At 39.6% G+C, this 25,974-nt stretch overlaps 2 protein-coding genes across 2 annotated transcripts in view; one reads left to right on the top strand and one right to left on the bottom strand.

Annotated features, from left to right (window-relative positions):
- Positions 1-1,435: 1,435 nt before the first annotated feature.
- Positions 1,436-18,498, top strand: pan3 (poly(A) specific ribonuclease subunit PAN3). Its single transcript, XM_057824192.1, has 19 exons — positions 1,436-1,616; positions 1,765-2,123; positions 2,906-3,027; positions 3,113-3,185; positions 3,255-3,325; positions 4,731-4,875; positions 4,957-5,174; positions 5,322-5,426; positions 5,489-5,546; positions 5,623-5,784; positions 8,027-8,143; positions 8,597-8,698; positions 11,289-11,454; positions 11,622-11,709; positions 11,779-11,918; positions 12,021-12,150; positions 16,830-16,894; positions 16,978-17,116; positions 17,204-18,498. Exons 1-19 carry the CDS (start codon positions 1,597-1,599, stop codon positions 17,342-17,344), a joined length of 2,421 nt encoding a protein of 806 aa, XP_057680175.1. The 5' UTR covers positions 1,436-1,596; the 3' UTR covers positions 17,345-18,498.
- Positions 18,499-20,707: 2,209 nt separating this feature from the next.
- Positions 20,708-25,974, bottom strand: part of flt1 (fms related receptor tyrosine kinase 1) — a 65,512-nt gene continuing 60,245 nt past the window's right edge. Inside the window, exons 27-29 of the mRNA XM_057824190.1 lie at positions 21,882-21,976; positions 21,756-21,822; positions 20,708-21,681 (exon numbers count right to left, since the gene is read on the bottom strand). Of these exons, the coding sequence (XP_057680173.1) occupies positions 21,520-21,681; positions 21,756-21,822; positions 21,882-21,976 (324 nt within the window). The 3' untranslated portion in view covers positions 20,708-21,519. The remainder of the gene's footprint in view (positions 21,682-21,755; positions 21,823-21,881; positions 21,977-25,974) is intronic.

Here is a 25,974-nt window from a genome sequence, read left to right as displayed (position 1 = left end):
AGAGCACTGTGACTGTAAACAATCATTTTAGCTCTAACAAAAGCTCACAAACTTATGTTGGTTCTAACAAGGAGCAGCTGGATCTAGCCATGTTAGATGAGTTATGTAATCTACATATTGCCACTAGAGGGCAGTGTATCCACCCAAATCAATAAAACTAAATGCAAACACTTTCAAAACAAACCATTACAAGGCGACACTAATTAAACGAATCCTCGAAGCCTAAAAATTTTATTCGAAGCTGTTTTTCTAATCGAATTACTCGAGTTAATCGACTATTCGTTGCAGCACTGTTTAATTTTCATACTTATAAAAGTTAATGCAATAAAAATATTTAAAAATATATTTAGTTCCTTTGTTTTTATGTAACATAAATAATTGATATGGAATAAGAGTAGGGCTGTCAAACGATTAAATTTTTTAATCGAGTTAATTACAGCTTGAAAATTAATCGTAATTAATGGCAATTCAAACCATCTATAAAATATGCCATATTTTTTCTGTAAATTATTGTTGGAATGGAAAGATAAGACACAAAACGGATATATGCATTCAACATACTGTACATAAGTACTGTATTTGTTTATTTTAACAATAAATCAACAAGATGGCATTAACATTAACATTCTGTCAAAGCGATCCATGGATAGAAAGATAAATCTTAGTACAAGTTACGGAAATTTTATATTAAAACCCTCGTAATGTTTTCGTTTGAATAAAATTTGTAAAATTTTCAATCAAAAAATAAACTAGTAGGTCACCATTGTTGATGTCAATAATAACACAATTCTCACGGTCATAAAATTAGTCGCACCCAAGCGCCAGCAGAGGGTGACAAAACTCCAAAAAACACAAGTAACAAGTGCACATGACCCTGTGCTGTCATTTTAATCTGTTTGAGCGGGGCATGTGCGTTAATTGCGTCAACTATTTTATCGTGATTAATCTCAAAAATTAATTACCGCTAGTTAACGCGATAATTTTGACAGCCCTAAAATAAATAAATAAATACAGTACGGTATGTTTATGAACCAAAGGTGCTTGAAGCCTTTAATCATTGCCATTATGCAAATTTAAAGTGTTGAGAGGCTAATTTTAAACAGCAGAACTTCAACTTATTACAATTAAAATAATATTTAGGAGACAATATTTCAGCTTTTTAGGGAGAAATGTTCCAATCTCAAAGAGATATTATGATGATTGCTGCTACTACTGTGTGTACTCATGTGATGTAAAGCACTTTGAATTGCCTTGTGTTGAATTGTGCTATATAAATAAATTTGCCTTGCCTTGCCTTACTACTACTTCTCTCGATTCATTTGCTTCTGTAATATGTTTTCATGCTGGAAAAGAATTTTCCCTGCAAAACAGTGAAGCTTGCACTTGCAGCAAGTCCTGTCTGCACATAGAGAAGCGCTGACCCACAATGCAACGCGGCTCCCAAGCAGAGCAAGGCAGGCAGCCTGCCAGTGAGCAAAAACAACAACAGGCTACACTTTTTCTTCTTTGATATTAGCAAAGAAAAACGTCTGCATGGATGGCGACCCCAGCGATCGCTGCTTCGCGCGTGCAATGATCTAAGTCCGGAAGGCAAACATGCACCCCAGCGTGATGACGTGAGTACCGCAGCGCTATTTTGAAGTGGTCCCGATGCCATAGCGGAGGTGAATTTTAGTCCGCGGAAAAGGTTTGCTTGCAGGCTAGCCGAGCCTGGCTAGCTCGCTGGCCCTGTGCGTCTCTCTATGTTTGAGTGTCTTCCGGCAGCAACGGCGGCGGTGGCGGCGCCATGAACAGCGGACTCCCAGCTTCAGCTGCTCCGCTCGGGGGTGCTGGGATACCCAATGTCAAGGTGAAGTTTTGCCGTTACTACGCGAAAGACAAAACGTGCTTCTATGGAGACGAGTGCCAGTTCCTGCATGAGGATCCGTCCATGGCTAGCCTGAGCCCCGTCCCGTTGTCTCTATCCGGGGGCGGCGGGACTCCAGGAGGGTATTCCCTCGGCGGTTCCGCGGCCTCCTGCCCCGGCGGCGGCGGCGGCGGAGGAGGAGGAGGAACCGGTGTGCCCAAGAAGAATGAAGCCATGGGACCCGCGGGGAACTCTTTGGACGGGTCGTTGCTTGCCAGTGAGTAACGCTTTTACTTCAGAGCCGGGACCTCACTTGGGGAATAAACCGACTTTAAGAGGACCTTGCTCGGGCTTGACTGAAAATTTAGCCCGGGGATTCAGTGAGGCCTCGTCGTCTTTCAAACAATTTAGAGCATAGTAACCTGTCATATGCGATTCTGCGGCGACATTTACTCTTCTGTGGAGCTCACTGGGTGTCTACTTAACAGTGACGTGACTGTTGTTGTGGAAATGAAGATGTAATAGCCTGTTGCCTCTCACGCTATGGAGGCCTGGTAGTCTGACAGCTGCGAGTGGAAAGAAAGCAGTCAATGTTAGCGCCGCGTCGCTTCTAACCAGGATTTTCCAGACTAATTAGACTTCAATTATATTACAATAAGTACCGACTAAAACCAGTATGAATATGTGTAGGATTTTATCATATTTAGTTTGTTTGTTTACATGGCGTCTGTGAATTGTAGCTGTGTTGCTAACGTAACGCAGCTAACCTAGCCCTCCACGAGGTGGTGTTTTTGTTTGTATCCCATTTTCGCTGGTACAATTACACCGGGAATAGTTATTTTCGCATCAAAAATAACGACCAGGTAAACTGTCAAATAACTTAACGCTAAACCGCAGCGTCGTTTATTATCGCAACGACTTGCACTTGTGGAACTGTTTACATTCTTTCTTATTGAGCCTTGTGATTGGTTACACTTACTGTGGAACGTTCACTTGACTTTGCAGCATCTTTTTTTCTAGTTCAAAGTCCGAAATTCACCCTTCCTTGCCTTTTCGCAGTTCCAGGGATGGAGGGAGCGAGTCTGAGTGACGCTAACCTCACCAATTCCTACTTTAGCAGCAGTTTTATTGGAGTGAATGGATTTGGAAGTCCAGCAGAATCGAAATACTCCATGATGCAGGTATTGCAGCATGCAATCAAGTACAGTTTGTAGTTAAAACGATATACAATCCTTGTTTTGAATGCTTCTCGATTTCTCTTGGCAGCGAATTACTACCAGCAGCAGCTCTCCTAGTCTGCTCAACGATGGTGCCAAGAATTTCAGCCACAGCTCTCATGGTAAAACCAGCATTGCCCCAATTTCCTTCCAAAAAATCTTTTAAAATTTTCTTTTACTACTCCATGTAGACCCTGTCAACTCTCCCACTTCATCACTGTTCAGCGATTTTGGTGCTCTCGGCATTTCTCAACGGAGGAAGGTGAGCAAAAATGATGCCGGGATTCATTGTTTATGATGCAGTTGCAAAACATCTTGGATTTATCACACCTTGACATAAGAAGTCATCATAGGCCTTGTACATCCATCAAAGTAAGATGGATTTTGTGTGTGTAACTAAGCCTGTCGCAATATGCAATAATTCCATTTATCGCACGGTAAATAAAAATGAAGGCGATAATTTTTCCGCTGCGATTTATCGCCTCGAGTGCACCTGCGTGCGCGCGTGTAGCTGACGTGCTGTTAAAAGTTCGGCTTCCTTGTTACCAACTACGCAAAATGCATTTTAGTTCTGTTTTTAGTTTAGTGCAGTTTAAGTTTAGTGCAGGTGGAGAAAAAAAGAAAATGTGACGCTTACCATTGAAATGAAGATGTGAAAGATAGCAAAATATAAGCATGGTGTGTGCATCCATGAACTGGGTCGTAGAATGCCGATCTCGGCCGGCGGTCCCCCTCCGTTCGCCGGTCTTTATAAGTTAAGGTGACGGTTCTTATTGTGGTAACATCGCCTAAGAAATCGCCAGCTTCGTCAGGTTTCAAATCATTTATTCCATCAACTCGCCGAGTGTCCACTGCTGTTGACGCCAGGATCGAAACAGAAAGTAAAATAGCGCTCCCTTGCTCACCGTCAGCCCCGCGGTGCGTTCAGTTACAGCAAAAAAAGTCCGCCACATTAGAAGCCGATTCGTTACATTATTACAGGTACTGTATTATTGTTATTATTGCTATTATTATATTATTGTTATTCTGATTTTTATTAATATTTTATTTGTTTTGCTCTTTGTAATTGCTATTTGCAATAGTAACAGCAGTATTTATTTAGGATGTAGTGTGGGTTTTTGGGCTGTGGAACGAATGATTGGAATTATAATGTATTCTTATGGGAAAATACTGCTCGACATACGACCATTTCGACTTACAAACAAGCTCCTGGAACGAATTAACTCAGTATGTAGAGGTACCACTGTATTACGCATGGAACGCCATAGCAGAAGCTATGAGGGGAAACGTTTTCATTTGCCTAGATGCTTAAATTATTAAGTGGAATTTTATTTTTTCTTAAAAAACACATTTGATTTCTTCTCTGTTTCTGTGCAGTATTAATATTGTTGTCTTTTACTTAAAAGAGGCATGGTCTATTGTTTTAGTTGTGATTTCCTAAAAATTATTTTTAAATTTAAGAGTAAACATTTATTGCGTTTAAATGGGTGTACATGATCTATTAATATATACTGTATTCTCAGTGTTATTGTAAATTTTTTATTTATTTTTTAAAAATTGGGTGGGGTGCAATAATATCGCATATCGCAAGAATTTATTAAATAAATTATCGCACACTAAAATTTGTTATCGCGACAGGCCTATGTGTAACCCACTTTTTCTTCTAGGCGCCCAATCCGACAGCAAGTGAGTTTATCCCTAAGGGAGCTCCACGAATGGCCACCATGGCTCCATCATCTGTCCAGGCCTTCCCTTCACCTATCTTTGCCCACCCGGGCATCAGCAGCTCCACCGCGGCATCTCTGGTTCCAGGTGTTGTCTCTTTTTTTTTTTTGTATTTGACCTTTTTTATACTCTTCCGAATTCAAACACCCACCAATTTTCTGATTTCAGGCATGTCCTTATCGGCGGGATCGTCCCCCCTTCACTCGCCAAAAATTACACCGCACACCTCGCCCGCCCCGCGCCGCCGCAGCCACACGCCCAACCCGGTCAACTACATGGTGCCCACCACGGCAGCTGACCAGAGCGCTCACATCATCCAGAAGGAGACTGTCGGGGGGACCACTTACTTCTTCACGGACAACACACCTGCGCCAATGGCTGGCATGGTTTGCTCATTTGAATACCTTATCAATTAATCGTTTTAAACTTTGGTAATCTTGATGCAGAATATCTTTCAGTCAGAGACTGATTCGCTCTCTTAAGTTTTCATTTCGCAATAAATGGGAAGCTGAATTTTTTTTGTTTCACTGCAGGTGTTTCCTACCTACCATATCTATCCCCCCACTGCACCCCACGTGGCCTACATGCAGCCCAAAGCCAATGCGCCGTCTTTCTTTATGGCTGATGAACTCCGACAGGTATTGACCAATCACCACTTACTGTTGTACCCCGAATTATGACCTACTACGTCATCCCACAGGAGTTAATAAACAGGCACCTGATAACCATGGCTCAGATCGACCATTCGGAAAACTCAGGTAGAGCCTCTGAATCTCATCTGCAGCAAAGCAATGAAAGCTGTTTAATTGAGAAATGGCATCCTGTTTCGTGCAGACGTTCCATCTGAAGTGGACAGCTACCACACCCTGTTTCCACTGGAGGCGCTGCCTCCACCTAACCGTATGCAGAAGACCAGCAACTTCAGTTACATCACGTCCTGCTACAAGGCAGTCAACAGCAAAGACGATCTGCCATACTGCCTAAGGAGGATACACGGTGATTAGATAGCCTAATGAGACCATCACCTTACAGTGCTTTATAACCCTGGCGGGACAGCAGGCTTCTCTAATTTCCCTGAATAGATAAAACAGTGCCAAAAAAGTACAGTGATATGAAAAAGTATCTGAACCTTTTGGAATATCTCACATTTCTGCATAAAATCAACATCAAATGTGATCTGATCTTTGTCAAAATCACAGAGATGAAAATACAGTGTATGCTTTGACTAAAACCACCCAAGCATTTATAGATTTTCATATTTTAATGAGGCATTGAGCAAACAATGACAGAAGGGGGGAAAATAATTAAGTGAACCCTCTGCCTAAGGAGACTTAAAAGAGCAATTGAAACCAATTTTTACCAAAATTCTAAGTCAGGTGTGTGCCCAATCATTGATGAGTGGCTTAAAGTTGCCCTGCCCACTATAAAACACACACCTGGTAAGCATGTCTTGATGAGAAGCATTATCTGATGTGCATCCTGGCTCGGTCAAAAGAGCTGTCTGAAGACCTGCGATCAAGGATTGTTGATTTGTATAAAGCTGGGAAAGGATACAAAACCATCTCTAAAAGTCTGGATGGTCACCAATCGACAGTCAGAGTTGTCGTCTTCAGATGGAGAGAGTTTGGCACTGTTGCTTCTCTTCCGAGGAGTGGCCGTCCACCAAAGATGACGCCAGGAGTTCAGCGCAAAATACTCAGAGAGGTAAAAAAGAACCCTAGAGTGTCTTGTAAAGACTTACGGAAATCACTGGCACATTCCAATATCTCTGAGCACACATCAACTATATGTGAAACAATGGCCAAGAATAGAGTTTGTGCAATGTGAGAAATTCCAAAAGGTTCAGATACTTTTTCATGCCACTGTATACATAATATTCATAGTTTAACCAAATCTAGTGATTCGGTTAAAAGTGAAATGGTGACATGTTATGTCCGGCATGTAAACTAACCCGTTCCAGCTCTCTGCTATTGCACAGAATTGCATGTAGTTATGTTTGTTAAAAGTATGTTGAAACTGTTTTAAGGGCTGAAACTAACGATTATTTTTGTAAACGATTAATCGGATAAATGTCACTTTTTTCTATTACCTGTAGTTTTAAGCATGTAGTAAGTAACAATAAAGACAAAATGGATGACTATATCCTTTAAAATTTTATTACAGCTTTCTGACTTAACTGTAGTCTACAACTGTAGTGTTTTAAGTACATAAAACTTGGTGAAGTTTTTAATAAGGGTTCTGAGTATAAACCAAATATCGGTACGCAAATCAGACAAAAGTCCTGTTCCATCAAATTTAAAAAGTGCTGCTGTTTGACATTTTTTTTCTTGTTGGCGAAGCGCTGATATAAATTGTGTCAATGACTCATTTATTTTCTTTAAACTAAACAACAAAATGAAATTAGGAGGAAGCTGACTGTAATGAATCAGTTTTTTTTTATATCAAACAGTTGTTCATAGATACAATCCAAATCCAATTTGAAAGCACACTCTCTTGTATGACAATTTACAGTTTGAATGGGAGTTTGTGTTGAAAGGCTCTAACCTATTATATAAATGGGTTTATGTGTGCGTTTTTTTTTATAAAAAGAAATGAGACAACTTTAACAATAACTCAAGTGCTAATATGCTTCTCCAAAACGATACAAACGGAACACTTAAGACACTGATTAGCATAATCGCTAACTAGCTTAGCTCTCCGCGATAAGTAGTAACGTCTCATAAACAAGAAATATAAACAATTGGCTTCATTTACTCACGTCTGACGGAGGCACACTGGCTCTAACAACACAAAAAACAATAACTCTCGACACCTATATTATTGACACTGCAGCAGTGAACTCTCTCTCGCTTACTCTAATCACTGGTGCTCGCGCAGCCTCACATTACATACAAACAAGGACCCAAACGGGACTACTCATAGCTGCCGGCAAAAAAGATTGTCAAATTAATTGGTAACAAATTTATGAACCGATTAGTTGTTGAAGCCTTAACTGCTTTTTTTGTAAAACTCGACATTCGAGTATTGTTGATAAATGGCCCATATTAACACATAATTATCGGAGTTTCAAAATTCCTGTCAACATTTTAATTATTTTTTTTCGCAAAAGTATGATAAGCTGCCGGGGGGGTTATATACTACCAGGCTTTGCAAGTTTTCTGGGGAAACCCAGCTCTATATGTTTGTTTATAATATGTGTTTAATATATGTTCGGTTTATTTCATATTATCGTGTTCAGGCTTCCGCCTCGTAAACACCAAATGCATGATGCTGGTGGACATGTGGAAGAAGATCCAGCACTCCAACTCGGTCACCCTGAGGGAGGTCTTCACCACAAAGGCCTTTGGAGACCACTGTGAGTCAAAAAAAATGAACACAGAACAATAAAATTGAGATGGAACTACTTCCTACTTTTTAAAGATAAATAATTGAGATTGTAAGGAGTCTTCTCAGGTCATTTTCATTCCAGTCATAATTCATGCATACTACTTAATGTTAGCAGCTCCTTGCTAAAATAAGTTGAACTAAACAATTACTCTGTTAAGTAATGCCCCAAAACACAATAAAATTTTGTAAAATTTAGCAGGAGAATGTAGATTTGTGTTTTCATTATCATCAATTTTTGTTGTTAAAAACATTTCTATATTTTTTAATGAATTTATAATGTTCTAAATTCATGATATTGTAACGTGCTGTAGGTGACATTGCCTTGTGAACATTTTTGGTGTACCAAAACACAAACTATTTTTGTTTAACTGTAAAACGAATGATGTTCATTGATATTCCCATTTTTGGTGCTCCCATGAAGCGTTGGTGTTCTCCTATGACTTCCACGCGGGTGCAGAAACCATGTTCAGCAGACATTTTAACGACCCAGCAGCCGACTCGTATTTCACCAAGAGAAAGTGGGGTGAGCTGCTCTTCCTCTTAAAGTGGATTTTTTGGGGGAAGGGGAGGGGCTTGGCACACTTGTTTTGATGACCCACTAACAGGCGGTAATTAGGTCATTCGCTTAGACACTTAAAACCAATTAAAGCATGCATATCGTTTGATATAGAAGGCAGCGGGCAGCACACAAAGTTAGGGACGCTTTCGATTTTCATTTTCGTCTTTTATCGAAACATGGACATGAGGGGGAAACTGTGGCTGAAAGCGATCTTTAGGCAGGTGCTGTAAGTTGTTACCCAAAATGGGAACAGTGTAGCAAACAACAACACACAGGAAAAGTCACCAATTTGCTAGTTGACATCAAATTAAATGCAGTGGTATGAAAAAGTATCTGACCCAATTTGTCATATTTCTGCGTAAAATTACCATCAAATGTGATCTGATCTTTGTCAGAATCACACAGATGAAAACACAGTGCCTGCTTCAACTAAAACCACCCAAACATTTATAGGTTTTCATAGTTTAATGAGGATAGCATGCAAACAATGACAGACGGGGGAAAAGTAAGTAAGTAAACCCTCTCCCTTAGGAGACTTAAAAAGAAAAATTGAAACCAATTTTTACCAAACAATTTAAGTCAGGTGTGTGCCCGATCACTGATGGGTGGTTTAAAGCTGCCCTGCACACTATAAAACACACACCTGGTAAGAATTATAGTGATGAGAAGCATTGTCTAATGTGCATCATGGCTCGGTCAAAAGAGCTGTCTGAAGACCTGCGATCAAGGATTGTTGATTTGTATAAAGCTGGGAAAGGGTACAAAACCATCTCTAAAAGCCTGGATGTTCACCAATCAACAGTCAGAGAAGTTGTCTACAAATGGAGAGAGTTTGGCACTGTTTCTTCTCTCCCAAGGAGTGGCCGTCCACCGAAGATGACTCCAATAGTTCAGCGCAGAATACTCAGAGAGGTAAAAAAGAACCGTAGAGTTTCTGCTAAAGACTTACAGAAATCACTGGCACAGTCCAATATCTCTGTGCACACATCAATTATGTGTAAAACTGTGGCCGAGAATAGTGTTCATGAGAGAACTCCACGGAGGAAGACACTGTTGTTCAAAATTGCTCATTTAATGTTTGCAAAAAGGCACTTGGATACTTTTTGGCAAAATATTTTGTGAAAGAGGAGCAACACACAACGTCGTGTGGAGGAAAAATGGAACACCTCACCAGCATCAACACCTCATTCCCACGTGAAAGCATGGTGGAGGGAGCATCATGATTTGGGGCTGTTTTGCTGCCACGGGGCCTGGACAACTTGCAATCATTAATGGAAGAATGAATTCAAAAGTTTATCAGGATGTTTTGCAGGAAAACCTTAGGTCGTCTGTCTGATGGAAAGAGAGAATGGATGGTCCAACAAGACAATGATCCAAAACACAGAAGTAAATCAACTTCAGAATGATTTCAGAAGAACAAAATACATGTTGAGGAGTGGCCAAGAGACAGCGATTCATTCCAGACATTCCAAGAATCTGACTGAACTACAGCAATTTTGTACAGACGAATGGGCCAAAATTTGTCCTGATTGATGTGCCAGACTGATCTGCAGCTTCAGGAAGCGTCTGGTTGAAGTTATGGCTTCCAAAGGGGGGGGCCACAAAATATTAAATGTGATGGTTCACTCCCCCCCCCCCCCCCCCCCCCCCTTCTGTCATTGTTTGCATAGTATCCTCATTAAAATATGAAAACCTATAAATGTTTGGGTGGTTGAAGTTAAAGCCGACACTGTTTTTCATCTGTGTGATTTTGACAAAGATCAGATCACATTTGATGGTGATTTTCTGCAGAAATGTGAGAAATTCCAAACGGTTCAGATACTTTTTCATACCACCGTAGTTACTTTGAGGACACGTATTGGACGGTAAAAGCATGTGATTAATGGCAAATATCTCTCTGCATTAAAATGCATTTCATATTCATGTGCTTCCAAAAACCTTTTAGCTTAATTCTAATATACAATGCCACAGATGTAATAATGGCAATCACGATTTTGTTTTTTTATTAAACTCTCAAAACAATTGAATATTCACGTACTGATGTCAGGAACATTCATAGATGAGAAATAGAAGAGCACTCACAGGAAAAGCAAGTTATAGCAACAAAGCTTATTCTTCTACTACTGTATGTTACTGTCAGTGTTTCTGTTCTATAATCCAAATTCACTTAAGAGGCACTTGAGTATTTTTTAAAATTTCATATATTGAATATTTTCAATTTTATATACTTCAAAAAAATACCCTACATTGTGAGCTATGGCGAATTTGATACATTTCCTGAGTTGTTAAGCACTGTATATCAAAATATCTATTTTTTACTACTGCTTATCCTTACTATGGTTGCTGCCGAGCTACCTTTTCATTGTTTTCATTTATTCATGCAATTGTCTTGTTTCCTCTCAGTGCTTTTGAGAACCACACTACTCTAACTTACAATAAATAATGAGTGGAAAAGCTCTCTGCGGCCAGATAAGGAAGTTGTCGGTTTGCATGTCATCCCATTCACAAGCTGCGTTGGCACGATAAAAGTGCGTGCGTGCGTTCGTGCGTGCAGGACAACACGAACCTCCCCCGCCACGACAGCACGCTGGCCTGCTGCCCGAGTCCCTCATCTGGGCCTACATCGTCCAGCTCAGCTCGGCCCTGCGTACCATCCACACTGCAGGGTTGGCGTGCCGGGTTATGGACCCCAGCAAGATCCTCATCACGGGCAAGACTCGGTGGGTGTTGTGCTGCACAAACATAACTGCATAAATTGTCGATTAGAAGTCTTGAGTCGCATATGTTTGAAAATATAAGGGAAAAAAAACTTTTCAACTCATTGGCTGCTCCACAGTTCATCAAACTGTCAAAACTATTGACAGTACTTATTTTTCTTTATGTGCAGGTTACGTGTGAACTGTGTCGGCGTGTTTGACGTCTTAACGTTTGACAACAGCCAAACAAACCACATGGCCCTAATGCCGCAATACCAGGTACCGCCCGACGGCCGATTCACACATGGTCGGCACCACCAGGGATTCAAACCACGTCTCTGTTTTCAGCAAGCTGACCTGGTGTCGCTGGGAAAAGTCGTGCTGGCGCTAGCCTGTAACTCGCTAGCCGGCATTCAGAGGGAGAACCTGCAGAAGGCCATGGAGCTGGTGTCTATCAACTATTCATCAGACCTCAAAAATCTTATACTGTAAGAAAATGGGTTCCGCCTAACCTCATTTTTGAAGTCACGGCACATTTCACGTTCAAATTTGCCAGTATTGTGACATAAATGTTCTTCCCATACATCCAGATACCTGCTGACTGAACAGTCCCGCCTGCGCAGCGTCAATGACATCATGCCGATGATAGGAGCCCGATTTTACACGCAACTAGACGCGTCGCAGATGAGGAACGATGTCATCGAGGAGGACCTGGCCAAGGTAACTTGTGCTTGGTGTTTGGTGGAGGAAAAGCTGCAAGGTCTAGTCTGTCGTGTAGTGTAGTCATTAATACAAAAACATTATTTTAAAAAAAGTGTTGGTCAAACATCTACCCCTTCCAAAATATTCCTTATATCATGACACTTTATTATAGTTGTAATGATGTCATTTTTACATTTCCCACAATATGTACATTTTTTTTCATTTCACTTACCCGACTTTAATTCAAAGGATGTCACTCAGACAGCCCGGGTTCAAGTCTCACAAAATCAACATAAAATTAATTTTAATCAATTTAATTACTTATTTAAATTCTAATCCATACATCAATTTGACTATTTATACTCATTTATGTTCATGATACTACATAAATTTAATTTATATAATTTTATATATACAGTGATTCCTCGCTACTTCGCGCTTCAAATTTTGTGTCCTCAGTCCATTGCGGATTTTTATTTGTTTTTTTAAATTAGAAAATAAATAACCGATCCAATCACATAGGCTACGTTCATACTACAGGTCTTAATGCACGAATCCGATTTTTTGTCATATCCGTTTTTTTGGCGTGCCCGTTCAGACTGCCTTTATCCATTGAGACCGTTCAAGTATTACGCATGCGCACTAATTCGCAGTCGGACACGCGCTAAGCAAGAAGACCCGCATGCGCAGAAGCATCAAAACAAATGACAGACGTCATCCATCATTCCAGGGATATCATATTTTGCTTTTCAAAAGGTGGACACAAATAACAGACATAAATAATCCCCGTTTAGGCTTATATTCAAAGTTTATATGGATCGATAGCATGCACGCACTGTCCGTGCACGTCACACACACATACGGGCAGTTTGTCCCGACTCTCGGCCGTGGAGGCAATGTTGAAATATTGCTCACTTGGAACAGAGAGAAAACTGAGCATTCTCAGGCTTATCCTCAACCCATTTTTATTTTTTATGACTGTTGTCAAGCGCAGCCCTTCCCAAAAGCAGTGTTCACTGCAAGCTAGGCGCTAATAACGCACAGGTGCATCGCTACGGTAACGACTCTCTCGCTATTTGATGACGTAATTGCTGCATTAAATCCGATTTGCGGGACTGGACAGTACAGACCGCCGCGACAGTCTGGAAAAATGTGGCCCAGATCGGATTTAGACCACATACGAAAGTGACCCAGATCGGATTTGAAATGGTCCCGTTCTATGCGACTTGTCACGTTCAGACCGTCAAGTTAATGCCTCACTCGAGTCGGAAAAACACGAAAAAATCGGATTCGTGCATTAAGACCTGTAGTATGAACGTAGCCATAGTCTCACTCTCACTCCTGGTCCTTTTCTAGGTCAGGTAGTGCACTGAATTTGCTTATTAAAGTAAACGATGATCGACAGATATTAAGGTTTGATCTTGCCAGAGATGCCTGGAAGTCGAGTCTAAACTTCAAAGCGCCGTATGTGTCAATCATCGTTTAACTTGTTAAAAAGTTGCTGTGACAAATCGTGTGTCAGTGAGCAGCTTGAGCAGATTTGAGTGGACTTACTCAATGAAGCATTTAATAAAAACAAGCATTTTTCTACTTTATTATTGTTTTAAAAATAATTTGGTGGGACAGTAACATGTTTAAAACTTATCATAATTATTACTTTTGAAGTGCTCAAAAACAATTTATCAAAATATATATATATAAACAGGTTTTCAAAAAAAAATATTTTGATGAATTTATTTTTATTAAGCATGTTTTATATGTGTCACTTTGCAATGCTAAATCTGAATAGATACATTGAACACACACAATTTATTTATTTTTATTTTTTGGGGGAGGTTGTGGGGGGCGCTACTTCACGGTTTTTCACTTACCGCGGCGGATTCTGGTGCCTATTAACTGCGAAAAACAAGGGATCACTGTACTGGTTTTGCACAATGGTCCAATACAATTCCACACTTTCATATGAAGGCTTGTTGTACAGCACATCATATTCCTAAAAAGTACAATGCTATATTCATTAGAGATGTCCCGATCGATCGGCGATCGGGTCCGATCACGTCATTTTCAAAGTATCGGAATCGGCAAAAAAATATCGAACATGCCTTTTTTTAATATATATATATTTTTTAATTAAATCGTTTCCTAACTGTATTTAACGTTACAGACATAATATGTTACACTCATCCAGAGTCTTTAGTTTAGGCTTAAATTAGTGTTATCAAATTTATCGCGTTAACGGCGGTAATTAATTTTTAAAAAATTTATCACGTTAAAATATTTAACGCAGTTAACACATGCGCTGCATGACTCACTCACGCATTGTCGCGTTCAATCTATAATCCCGCCGTTTTACCTATATATAGAGCTAAAAGGCAGCGTTAAATGAGTAGAGTGAATTTTGGCAGCCTTTGGAGCCTTTTTTTAGTTGGCTAAAGCCTTACAATCCCTCTCCCACTGATTAGAAATATCGTGGGACGCAATGTGGGGAAGAAAGGTAGTAGTTGATCTTTTTCTTAACACGCTATGTTATTTCCCAACGCAGAGAAGATATATCAATTGGTACCACTACGCACAGTCATGGTTGCACTTCCCATCATGCATTTGGGCAGAACAGTTAAATGGCTATAGTATCATTTACTGAAAGCTCAACAAATACACTAGATGGCAATATTTAGTCACAATATACAAAGTCACATTTATCCTTTAAGAATTACAACTCTTTCTATCCGTGGATCCCGCTCACAGAAAGAATGTTAATAATGTAAATGCCATCTTGAGGATTTATTGTCATAATAAACAAATACAGTACTTATGTACTGTATGTTGAATGTATATATTCGTCCGAGTTTTATTCATTTTTTTCTTAATGCATTGCCAAAATGTATATGATCGGGAAAAATTATCGGGAATGATTGGAATTGAATCGGGAGCAAAAAAAAAAGCAATCGGATCGGGAAATATCGGGATCGGCAGATACTCAAACTAAAACGATTGGGATCGGATCGGGAGCAAAAAAACATGATCGGAACAACCCTAATATTCATTGTCACAAACCATGATTACATTATGCACGTATTACTTCGTTCATTATTTTGCGTACCACCAGAGGTCGCCAGCGCACCACCAATGGTGTAAATAGTCCACTTCGAAAATCACACCGCCTTACAAAATAGAAAACTTTCATGCCAAAACTTTATACGCTGATAGTAGACTGGTTAATGGAGCCAAATATTCCATTTACTGTCGGAATATGACCAAACCGAATACCAGTACTCTGTATAAACACCTGAATCGGCACAAACGAGCTGAATCGGAATGATATGAATTACAGGGGTAGTCCCCGGGTTACAACGTACCCGACTTGCATGATTTTGACTTAACGATGCCGGAGTCCCGTCCACCATTTTGTCTCCAGTTGTTTTGTTTTTTTTAGTCGCGTAAACAGTACCTCACAGTACCTTATTTTTTTTACTTAATTTTATCAATATGATCATTCTGACCTTTGGCGAAATATGTATTTGATTATAATGTTGACTTTTGTTTTGTGATGCCTGTTTTTATTTTGGCGCGGGTGCGGGTAAGAGAGCATGTACACACGAGGAAGAATGTATTTGCGCACACAAAGAAGAGCGTACACGCACACGCGAGGAAGAGTGCATTTGAGCGAGAGAGATACAGAGAAAGAGATACAGTACACTTACGTATAATACTGAATGGGCCCGAATATAAAACCGTGTTTTTTGCAGTGAAATTTGACTGAAAAGTGGGAGTCGTCTTATATTCGGGGTCTACACATTATACCCATTCACGACGCTAGATGGCGCCAGATATCATTGAAGCGAAATATGTGTGGAGCACAAAGCAACAGCATAAACGTCTCACAACTACTAATTCTCCCACTATTAGAAGGAATAACATTAGTATGGAACGGTGCTGCGCTGCCCCCAAGCGGCCGGTGGCATTCTCTTCACTCTTAATGTCCATAAACGGCGTCATTGAAATCTGTTTGAGGCAATGCGAGAGCGGCTCATTCAGTGCATGCGTTAATTGCGTCAAATATTTTAACGAGGATTAATTTAAAAAATTAATTAACGCCCGTTAACGCGATAATTTTGGCAGCCCTAATATTAAGATTTGAATGAGGCAAAGTAACATGCTTTTTCTCTCAAATGTATTGTTATAATCATTTGTTTCAGATGTACTGTAATTATTTTCTGTAGTTCAAAAAGTCTTTTTTCAAACTTGAGTCTTGAAAAAGAGGGGGTCGTCTTATAATCAGGGCCATCTTATATTCTGGCCAATACGTTACATGCTTTTGGATAGTTATTTTGAGATTCTAGGGGTACTTAAAGGGTTAATTCCGATTTGTGCAGAAATTGGGGTTATGTCACCAGCATAGGAACTGAAGTTGTTCGTAACTTGGGGACTACCTGTATTCCCTTTTCCAAATCGATTAAAATTATAACCGTTTCATGTATATGTTGGCATGGAATAATGAACTCTAACTGCAATCAACTGCAGAATAAGGTGATATTTATCATATGTCTGTAAAACAGACGTTCCGATTAAACGTACACCAGATCGTAATAATCGAATCACTTGTAAATAGTTCATCCTTTAGCTTGTGTGGAATGAAGAAAAAGTCTGCATGCAAACCAGGTTAATAGCATCTAAAGGACAATGTCTGTGCTTTTTAGGAGGTGCAAAATGGCCGCCTCTTCCGCCTGTTAGCCAAATTGGGCACCATCAACGAGAGGCCCGAGTGAGTCCGCCGCCCCATTAGCAAGCTCTATTTGTGCCGTGATCATAGAACCGTTAACAAGTGACGTGGCTTGTAAATCACAGGTTCCAGAAGGACCCCACGTGGTCGGAGACGGGTGACCGATACCTACTCAAGCTTTTCCGGGACCACCTCTTCCACCAGGTGACCGAATCCGGGACGCCGTGGATCGACCTCAGCCACATCGTCTCTTGTCTCAACAAAGTCGGTCACTTTTTCGTTACAAATTACCCTCTCGAGTTTACATTTTTGCGCTATTAGCAAGTTTTTGCATTTGACTGTTTTTGCTAGCTGGACGCGGGCGGTCCGGAAAAGATTAGCCTGGTGTCACGGGACGAAAAGAGCGTACTGGTGGTGACCTACTCGGACCTGAAGCGCTGCTTCGACAGCACCTTCCAGGAGCTGCAGGCGGCCGCCTCCGGTAACCTGTAGCGGGGCCCCCTACCGGCCTGGCGGGCGCACTACTTTTGCACTACTGCGGGCCATCCACCGGGTAAGCGGGCCTGCGAACTGGCGAGACATTTCAACATCAGCATTTTTAGCAGGAGGCCTCAGTCGCATACACTGTCCACCCGGGAAGGCTTTTGTTTCCCCTCTAAAGTGTATTTTTTTTAGTGTTTCCTAAAAAAACAACAACAAAAACCTGCAAGCTGGAAAAAGGATAAGTGACGGACGCTCGGAATGGCGAATGATGACATTTTTTTTTTTTAATTTTGGGGAACAAACCAATGCAAACCTTAGGGTTTTTGAACAGGTTTTCCTGCTTTTATTGTTTCTTTCTACCGCTGTGTGTGTGGGGGGGACGGTAAGGGCGTATCGTGGGTACTTTTCACAAGAGGATGCACTAAGATTTTAATTTTTCTGGGATTATTTTTTTATGTGTGAATGAATACAAGGTGTACAGAGAGACACACACAAAGATTGACTTCTGATGACGTGGAACCAGCCGTTTTCTATTAGAAGCTTTTTAAACTGGGCGCCCAACCCCTGCCCAAGGATAGGAAAAACCACTGGGGTAAGGTTCGGAAGGGTGGTCCTAATTGCTTTAGGTTAACGGACGCTTTGGTGACAAGCCCACCACCCTTGTTTGGCAGCTGCCTCATTTCAGAATGTCGCCCGCTCTTTTTTTTTTTGTTTTAGAAAAAGCATTTTTTTTGTGTGAGTTTTTGCCGAAGCGGGAGGCTAACTTTCTTATCTGTGGACCAATGTAAGCAGGAATGAAGAGACACAATGGTGAAAAAGATGGATCCCCCCCTCATATGTACTATCCCGATAATTGAATGTGATTGGCCGTCATTGGTCATGATTGTCCAGCCCCCTTATCCTGTATCAGACCCAAATAGGAATGAATTGGCTAGTTGGTGGGGGTGGTGATTGTGTTAGATAATGTACTAACCCAGACATATTTGGTGAATGTGGTGCTTTCGAACCCCCGACACACACGCGCACACCCTTGCCCACTCCTCACACACACTCCACAACCAACATCTTAGTATGTTTTTTTTTTTGCCCTTTGTGTTACAATGTCTCAAACTTTGTAATATTTGTGTGTACAGCAGTATTTTAATAAAGAATTCCGAAAGATATACAGCGTCATGTTTTGTATATAAAATGTGAATTGAGTAAGGTGTTTTTTTTTTCTTTAAAAAATTACCATGTAGTATTGCATTTTTTGTTTTTTTGTTTTTTACATAAACCAAGTATTGTTAGCTTCATGGCGTTTTTCTTTAAGGCTGTAGTGTTCCATTTTTTTGTTAAAAAATATGTACAGTGTATAGTAGTTGGGGGGGAAAAACCTGAGCATATATAGTTTTTTTGTTGTTGTCAAAAACGACGACCAAGGGTTTTTTTTTCCTTAAAAGACCATGGTCATATTTTTTCAAAAAAATTTTTTTTTTTTTTGGTTAAATGATGACAATTTATAACATGCTTATTTTTCACAAAACAACCATGTAAGGTAAGGCTTTTTTTAACGACGATGTTATGGTAAGGTATTTGTGTGTGAAAAATCTTCCATACTCCCAAACTTGTACAGTATAAGACATTTTCCCTCCATAAAAATGACCATATATAGTGCGGTGTTCTTGAGAAAAAAGATTTATAGTAAAGCTGTTTTTTTCCCTTAATAAATGACCACATATCACATTTCTGCATAAAATCACTATCAAATGTGATCTGCTCTTTATCAAAATCACACAGGTGTAAAAACAGCTCTTTAAATAAAACCACACAAACATTTATAGGTTTTCATATTTTAATGAGGATCGCATTCAAACAATGACGGAGAAATAAGTGAACCCTCTGCCTAAAGGAGACTTAAAGAACAATTGAAACCAATTTTTACCGACAATTTAAGTCAGGTGTGTGCACAATCACTGATGAGTGGTTTAAAGCTGCCCTGCACACTATAAAACACACACCTGGTAAGAATTCTCTTGATGAGAAGCATTGTTTGATATGCACCATGGCTCGGTCAAAAGAGCTGTCTGAAGACCTGCGATCAAGGATTGTCGATTTGTATAAAGCTGGGAAAAGATACAAAATCATCTCTAAAAGTCTGGATATTCATCAATTGACAGTCAAAAGAAGTTGTCTGTAAATGGAGAGTTTGGCAATGTTGCCTCTCTCCCAAGGAGTGGCCGTCCATCAAAGCTGACGCACGAGTTCAGCGCAGAATACTCGGAGAAGTAAAAAAAGAACCCTAGAGTGTCTGCTAAAGACTTAAGAGTAATCACTGGCACAGTCCAATATCTGTGCACACATCAACTATATGTAAAACAATGGCCAAAAATGGTGTTCATGGGAGGACTTCACGGAGGAATCCATTGCTGTCTAAAAAAACTCATTGTTGCTCATTTAATGTTTGCAAAAAGACATTTGGACACTCCACAGAAGTTTTGGCAAAATATTTTGTGGCTTGATGAAACAAAAGTTGAATTGTTTGGGATTAACACACAATATCGTGTGGAGGAAAAATGGAACAGCTCACCAACATCAACAGCTCATCCCCAACGTGAAGCATGGTGGAGGGAGCATGATGATTTGGGCTTGTTTTGCTACCTCAGGGCTTGGACAAGTTGTAATCATTAATGGAAGAATGAATTCAGAAGTTTATCAGGATGTTTTGCAGGAATACTTGAGGCCGTCTGTCAGACAGTTGAAGCTAAAAAGAGCATGGATGCTGCAACAAGACATTGATCCAAAACGCAGAAGTAAATCAATGTTCTGGAGTGGCCAAGTCGAAGTCCAGACTTGAACCCCATTGAGATGCTGTGGCATGACCTCTTGACAGTGATTCTTGCCAGACATCTCAGGAATCTGACTGAACTACAACAGTTTTGTAGAGAAGAATGGGCCAAGATTAGTCCCGATCGACTTACCAGACTGGTCTGCAGCTGCAGAAAGCGTCTGGTTGAAGTCATTGCCGCCAAAGGAGGGGCCACAAAATATTAAATGTGATGGTTCACTGACTTATTTTTCCCCCTTCTGTCATTGTTTGCATCTTTTCATTAAAATATGAAAATGTTTGGGTGGTTTTAGTTAAAGCAGACACAGTTTTTACATCTGTGTGATTTTGACAAAGATCAGATCACATTTGATGGTGATTTTAAGCAGAAATGTGAGAACTTTCAAAAGGTTCAGATACTTTTTCATACCACTGTACAAAAATAACATGGTCATGTATGGTCAGGTGATTTTTTTTCTCCTAAAAAAAGTTTTTGTCCCCTCAAAATCATGACCCTGTATAGTAAGGCATTACAAAAACATCTATAATGAGGTGTTTTTTATTTTTATATACAATATGAAATATGACCTTGTATGGTAGGAAGAAGAATGACCATACACCGTAAGGCGTTTTTCCCATTTAAAAGATTTTTTTTCCCTTTAAAAAATGACCATGTCTCAATGGGCGTTTTACCATTACAGCATTATGATGAATATTCTTTTAGTAAACATTGTTTAATATACACATACATGTTTTACTATAATGTTTTGTATGAAATCCTACAAAATTGTGACATAGCCACTCACACATATACGCTACAGTGGTACCTCTACTTACGAAGGTCTCTACATACAGAATTTTGAGGTTAAGACACACCTTAACAGGAAAATATTGCCTCTTGTAATGAAAGAAATTTCAGGATACGAAAGGCAAAATATAGTGTAGCTGGCACTCGCAACTCCTTTACTGAACGTAATATACTTATTATAACTGCTTTACCATTAGCTATTGCCCAGCATTTCTAGCATCCAATTATCTAAGAGGGACCTCTACTGTATGTGTGCATCCCAGCGTCTCCATTCGCCCCTCGTGTCCGACAGCTTTACAAGAGTGTTTACATTAGTGGTTTGCATGTATTTGTTGCATGTCTTGATGCATTATTATGAATTATAAAATATTTATGTCTGAATTTTACATGGAAAACGTGTCTCTACTTACAGAATTTTCAAGTTACGAAACTACTTCCAGAACCAATTAATTTCGTAAGTAGAGGTACAATTCGATATCCAGCATATAATTTCAGTGTAAAAGGAGCAACTTTCTGCCTTTCAGCACGATACGAGGTACCAATACAACCACAAGCTGTAATTGTTACACTTTTCTAAAAACATAACGGTTGGGAGTTGTCGTCAGGATGAGGAGAGATGACCCTTTCCAAACCCCCTTGGACCAACCCGTCGCCATGGGGACGCGGAGCTTCATTGTTCCTCCACGACACTCGCCGCAGCTCCTCTGATGGGAGGATCATTCCGCTGTCGCCCTCCTGAAATGCACACAAGGTCTCTTCAATTGTGTGTTTGTTTGTGTGTGTGTTTGCGCATGCGCATTTATCTTCACCTCAGATCCAAGACGCTTGTCAACGCAGGGCATCTCTTCAAACGTGTCCACGGCGGCACGCATGTAACTGCACAACATAACCATGCTCATTTTTCTTTTTAAAGAATTGGGAAAAAACTCATTTACCTTAAATTTGTGACAGCAAAAGGCTTTTCTGGGATGGGTTTGCTGTCATTGGAATATTCTAAACGAGAGCCCAGAGGAATGTAATCCTTCCCGTCCTGAAAAGGGAAATTGGAGATTTTTAAACTTTTTGTTGTTGTCATTTTTTAAAAACATCGTGCTCACACGTAAACGTAAAATACATATAATGAATACAAATAAAAATATCCCTAAACTAGGGCTGTCAAAATTATCGTGTTAACGGGCGGTAATTAATTATTTAAATTAATCATGTTAAAATATTTGACGCAATTAACGCACATGCCCCGCACAAACAGGTTAAAATGACAGCACAGTGCCATGGCCACTTGTTACTTGTGTTTTTTGGAGTTTTGTCACCCTCTGCTGGCGCTTGGGTGCGACTGATTTTATGGGTTTAAGCACCATGACATGAGCAATGTGTAATTATTGACATCAACAATGGCGAGCTACTAGTTTATTTTTTGATTGAAAATTTTACAAATTTTATTAAAACGAAAATATTAAGAGGGGTTTTAATATAAAATTTCTACAACTTGTACTAACGTTTATCTTTTAAGAACTACAAGTCTTTCTATCCATGGATCGCTTTAACAGAATGTTAATGTTAATGCCATCTTGTTGATTTATTGTTATAATAAATACAGTACTTATGTACAGTATGTTGAATGTATGTATCCGTCTTGTGTATTATCTTTCCATTCTAATAATATTTAGAGAAAAATATGGCATATTTTGTAGATGGTTTGAATTGCGATTAATTACGATTAATTTTAAGATGTAATTAACTCGATTAAAAATTTTAAATGTTTGACAGCCCTACCCTAAACAATATTTACAGTTGTCGAAGAATTAGTAATTAGAGTTTAAACTATTAATCGAGTGATTCAATTAGAAAAAGCTTCGAATCAATGTTTGCCGCTTTGAGGATTCGTTTAGACCTTAGAGTGACGTAATTGTTTCGTTAGCATTTAATTTTATTAATTTGGGTAGATGAACTGCCCTCCAGTGGCAACAGTGAATATGCCATAACTTGTCTAACATGTCTCAATGCAGCTGCTCCCTGTTAAGACCAACATAAGGTAAGTTTTGTTTGAGCTAATATGTTAGTTTAGTTCAGAAATGTATCTAGCAGTTCTTTTTAGCGACTTTGCGCTTCAAACTTCGCGGCCTCAGTCCATCGTGGATATTTTTTAAATTAAAATAAATAAATAAATAAATAAATGCAGTAATTTATAGGGCTGTCCCGATCCGATCTCGAACTCTCGCTCCTGCCGCTTTCTTTGTCAGGCAGTGCACTAGAGTTGCTTACTAAAGTTAACGATGACTGACGACGTTTAGGTTTGATCTTGCCTGAGACGTTTGGAAGCCGAAACTTCAAAGCGCCGCATGTGTCAATCATCGTTTAACTTGTTAAACAGTTGCTGTGGCAACTCATTGTGTGTAAGTGAGCAGCTTGAGCAGATTTGAGTGGACTCACTCAATGAAGCATTCAATAAAGCCAAGCATTTTTCTACTACTTTATACTTGTTTGAAAATAATTCGATGGGACAGTAACATGTTTAAAACTTGTCATAATTATTACATTTGAAGTGCTTAAAAAGTATTTATTAATATATGTATATATATATATGTATGTATATATACAGATATATTTTTTAAAAGTTATACTTAGGGGGGAAAAAAGTGAAAATACATGTCTTATATGTTTCTCTTTCCAATGCTGAATCTGAATAAATACATTAAACGCACACACACACACACACCCACACACACATATCGTGCCGTGTTTTGGTCCCAATTAACCGTGAAGAAGGGAAGAGATCACTGCATGTGTTTAAACGATTTGTTAAGAGCTTTAGGATCATTTTTTTTTTTTTTTTTTAGCATTTTATAGCATTTAAACTAGCTGACTTTTGCTATGCAAGTTAGCCAATTGTTCTTTTGTATAATGTTGTACTTTGATCCTCTTTTTTTAATATTGCTTGAGACCAGGCTAAGCTATTTTAATTTAATTATAAATACATTTATTGCTCTTGTGAAATGAAAGTGCAATTTTGGATGGGAATTTTATTTTGTATCGGCATTTATTGCATTTTTTAAAGCGCAATCTTAGCAAGCCCAAAATAAATGTTAATGCAGGCATAGACACTTGTTTCTTTGTTTTATATCTACTAAAATATATTCTGCAACACATTAGATATTCGTAATCTGATTATTCGAACTAACTAATCGATAAATTAATCGAATACGTAAATAATCGATAGCTGCAGCCCTATTAATATTATATTCTTTGAAGCTGACTTAAATCTTAGTTTAATTGCTTTACTCCACTAAAACTTTACTACACTTTTTAAATAGTCATTTTGTTTTGACAAAAGTTGCTAATATTCATAGAAAAGTTGCCCAAAATAACACATCAATAGAAATAAGAATTATAAATGTCCACTAAAAAAAGAATGTACAGCAATAAATCTTTAGGATTACTTGTGAATTTTGACTAAAAAAAATGAAACCTATTTTTCATTTCCATCCATTTTTAACACCACTTGTCAGGATTGCGGGGTGCTGGAGCCTATCCCAGGTGACTTCGGCCTGAAAGACTTACTCCACCCTTAACTGGTCGCCTGTCAGTTGTAGGGCACACACACAGAAAACCATTTGCACTCAAAATCACGCCGCCACAGAGCAGGAATCGATAACATGTTGCCTAACCCCTAAGTCAATCGAATGTACAGTGAAAAAAAACAGAAAATCACATTGTTTGATTTTTAAATAATTTATTTTCAAATTAGAGTGGAAAATAAGTATTTGGTCTAACGAGGCTCCACTCGTTACCTGTATTAATAGCACCTGTTTTAACTCGTTATCGGTATAAAAGACACCTGTCCACAAACTCAGTCAGTCACACACCAAACCCCACTATGGCCAAGACCCAAGAGCTGTCAAAGGACACCAGAGACAAAATTGTAGACCTGCACCAGGCTGGGAAGACTGAATCTGCAATAGGTAAAACGCTTGGTGTGAAGAAATCAACTGTGGGAGCAATTATTAGAAAATGGAAGACATACAAGACCACTGATAATCTCCCTCGATCTGGGGCTCCATGGCAGATCTCACCCCGTGGTGTCAAAATGATAACAAGAACGGTGAGCAAAAATCCCAGAACCACAGGGGGGGACCTAGTGAATGACCTACAGAGAGCTGGGACCACAGTAACAAAGGCTACTATTAGTAACACAATGCGCTGCCAGGGACTCAAATCCTGCACTGCCAGACGTGTCCCCCTGCTGAAGCCAGTACATGTCCAGGCCCGTCTGCCGTTCGCTAGAGAGCATTTGGATGATCCAGAAGAGGACTGGGAGAATGTGTTATGGTCAGATGAAACCAAAATAGAACTTTTTTGGTAGAAACACAGCTTCTTTTGTTTGGAGGAGAAAGAATACTGAATTGCATCCGAAGAACACCATACCCACTGTGAAGCATGTGGGTGGAAACATCATGCTTTGGGGCTGCTTTTCTGCAAAGGGACCAGGATGACTGATCAGTGTAAAAGAAAGAATGAATGGGGCCATGTATCGAGAGATTTTGAGTGAAAATCTCCTTCCATTAGCAAGGGCATTGAAGATGAGACATGGCTTGGTCTTTCAGCATGACAATGATCCCAAACACACAGCCAGGGCAACAAACGAGTGGCTTCGTAAGAAGCATTTCAAGGTCCTGCAGTGGCCTAGCCAGTCTCCAGCTCTCAACCCCATATAAAATCTGTGGAGGGAGTTGAAAGTCCGTGTTGCCAAACGACAGCCCCAAAACATCACTGCTCTAGAGGAGATCTGCATGAAGGAATGGGCCAAAATACCAGCAACAGTGTGTGAAAAGCTTGTGAAGAGTTACAGAAAACATTTGGCCTCCGTTATTGCCAACAAAGGGTACATAACAAAGTATTGAGATGAACTTTTGGTATTGACCAAATATTTATTTTCCACCATGATTTGCAAATCTTTAAAAATCAAACAATGTGATTTTCTGGTCTTTTTTCTTCCACATTCTGTCTCTCATGGTTGAGGTTTACTCATGT

Source organism: Corythoichthys intestinalis, chromosome 20 (assembly GCF_030265065.1).
Source record: "Corythoichthys intestinalis isolate RoL2023-P3 chromosome 20, ASM3026506v1, whole genome shotgun sequence".
Taxonomy (NCBI): domain Eukaryota; kingdom Metazoa; phylum Chordata; class Actinopteri; order Syngnathiformes; family Syngnathidae; genus Corythoichthys; species Corythoichthys intestinalis.
This window is presented reverse-complemented; position numbering and strand designations above follow the sequence as displayed.

Excerpts from the sequence above, each read along its gene's own strand:
- pan3 (XM_057824192.1), top strand. The coding sequence starts at position 1,597 with ATGCACCCCAGCGTGATGAC. Across the intron at positions 5,427-5,488 it reads TGGCTGATGAACTCCGACAG|GAGTTAATAAACAGGCACCT; the intron begins GTATTGACCAAT and ends GTCATCCCACAG. Across the intron at positions 8,699-11,288 it reads TTTCACCAAGAGAAAGTGGG|GACAACACGAACCTCCCCCG; the intron begins GTGAGCTGCTCT and ends TCGTGCGTGCAG.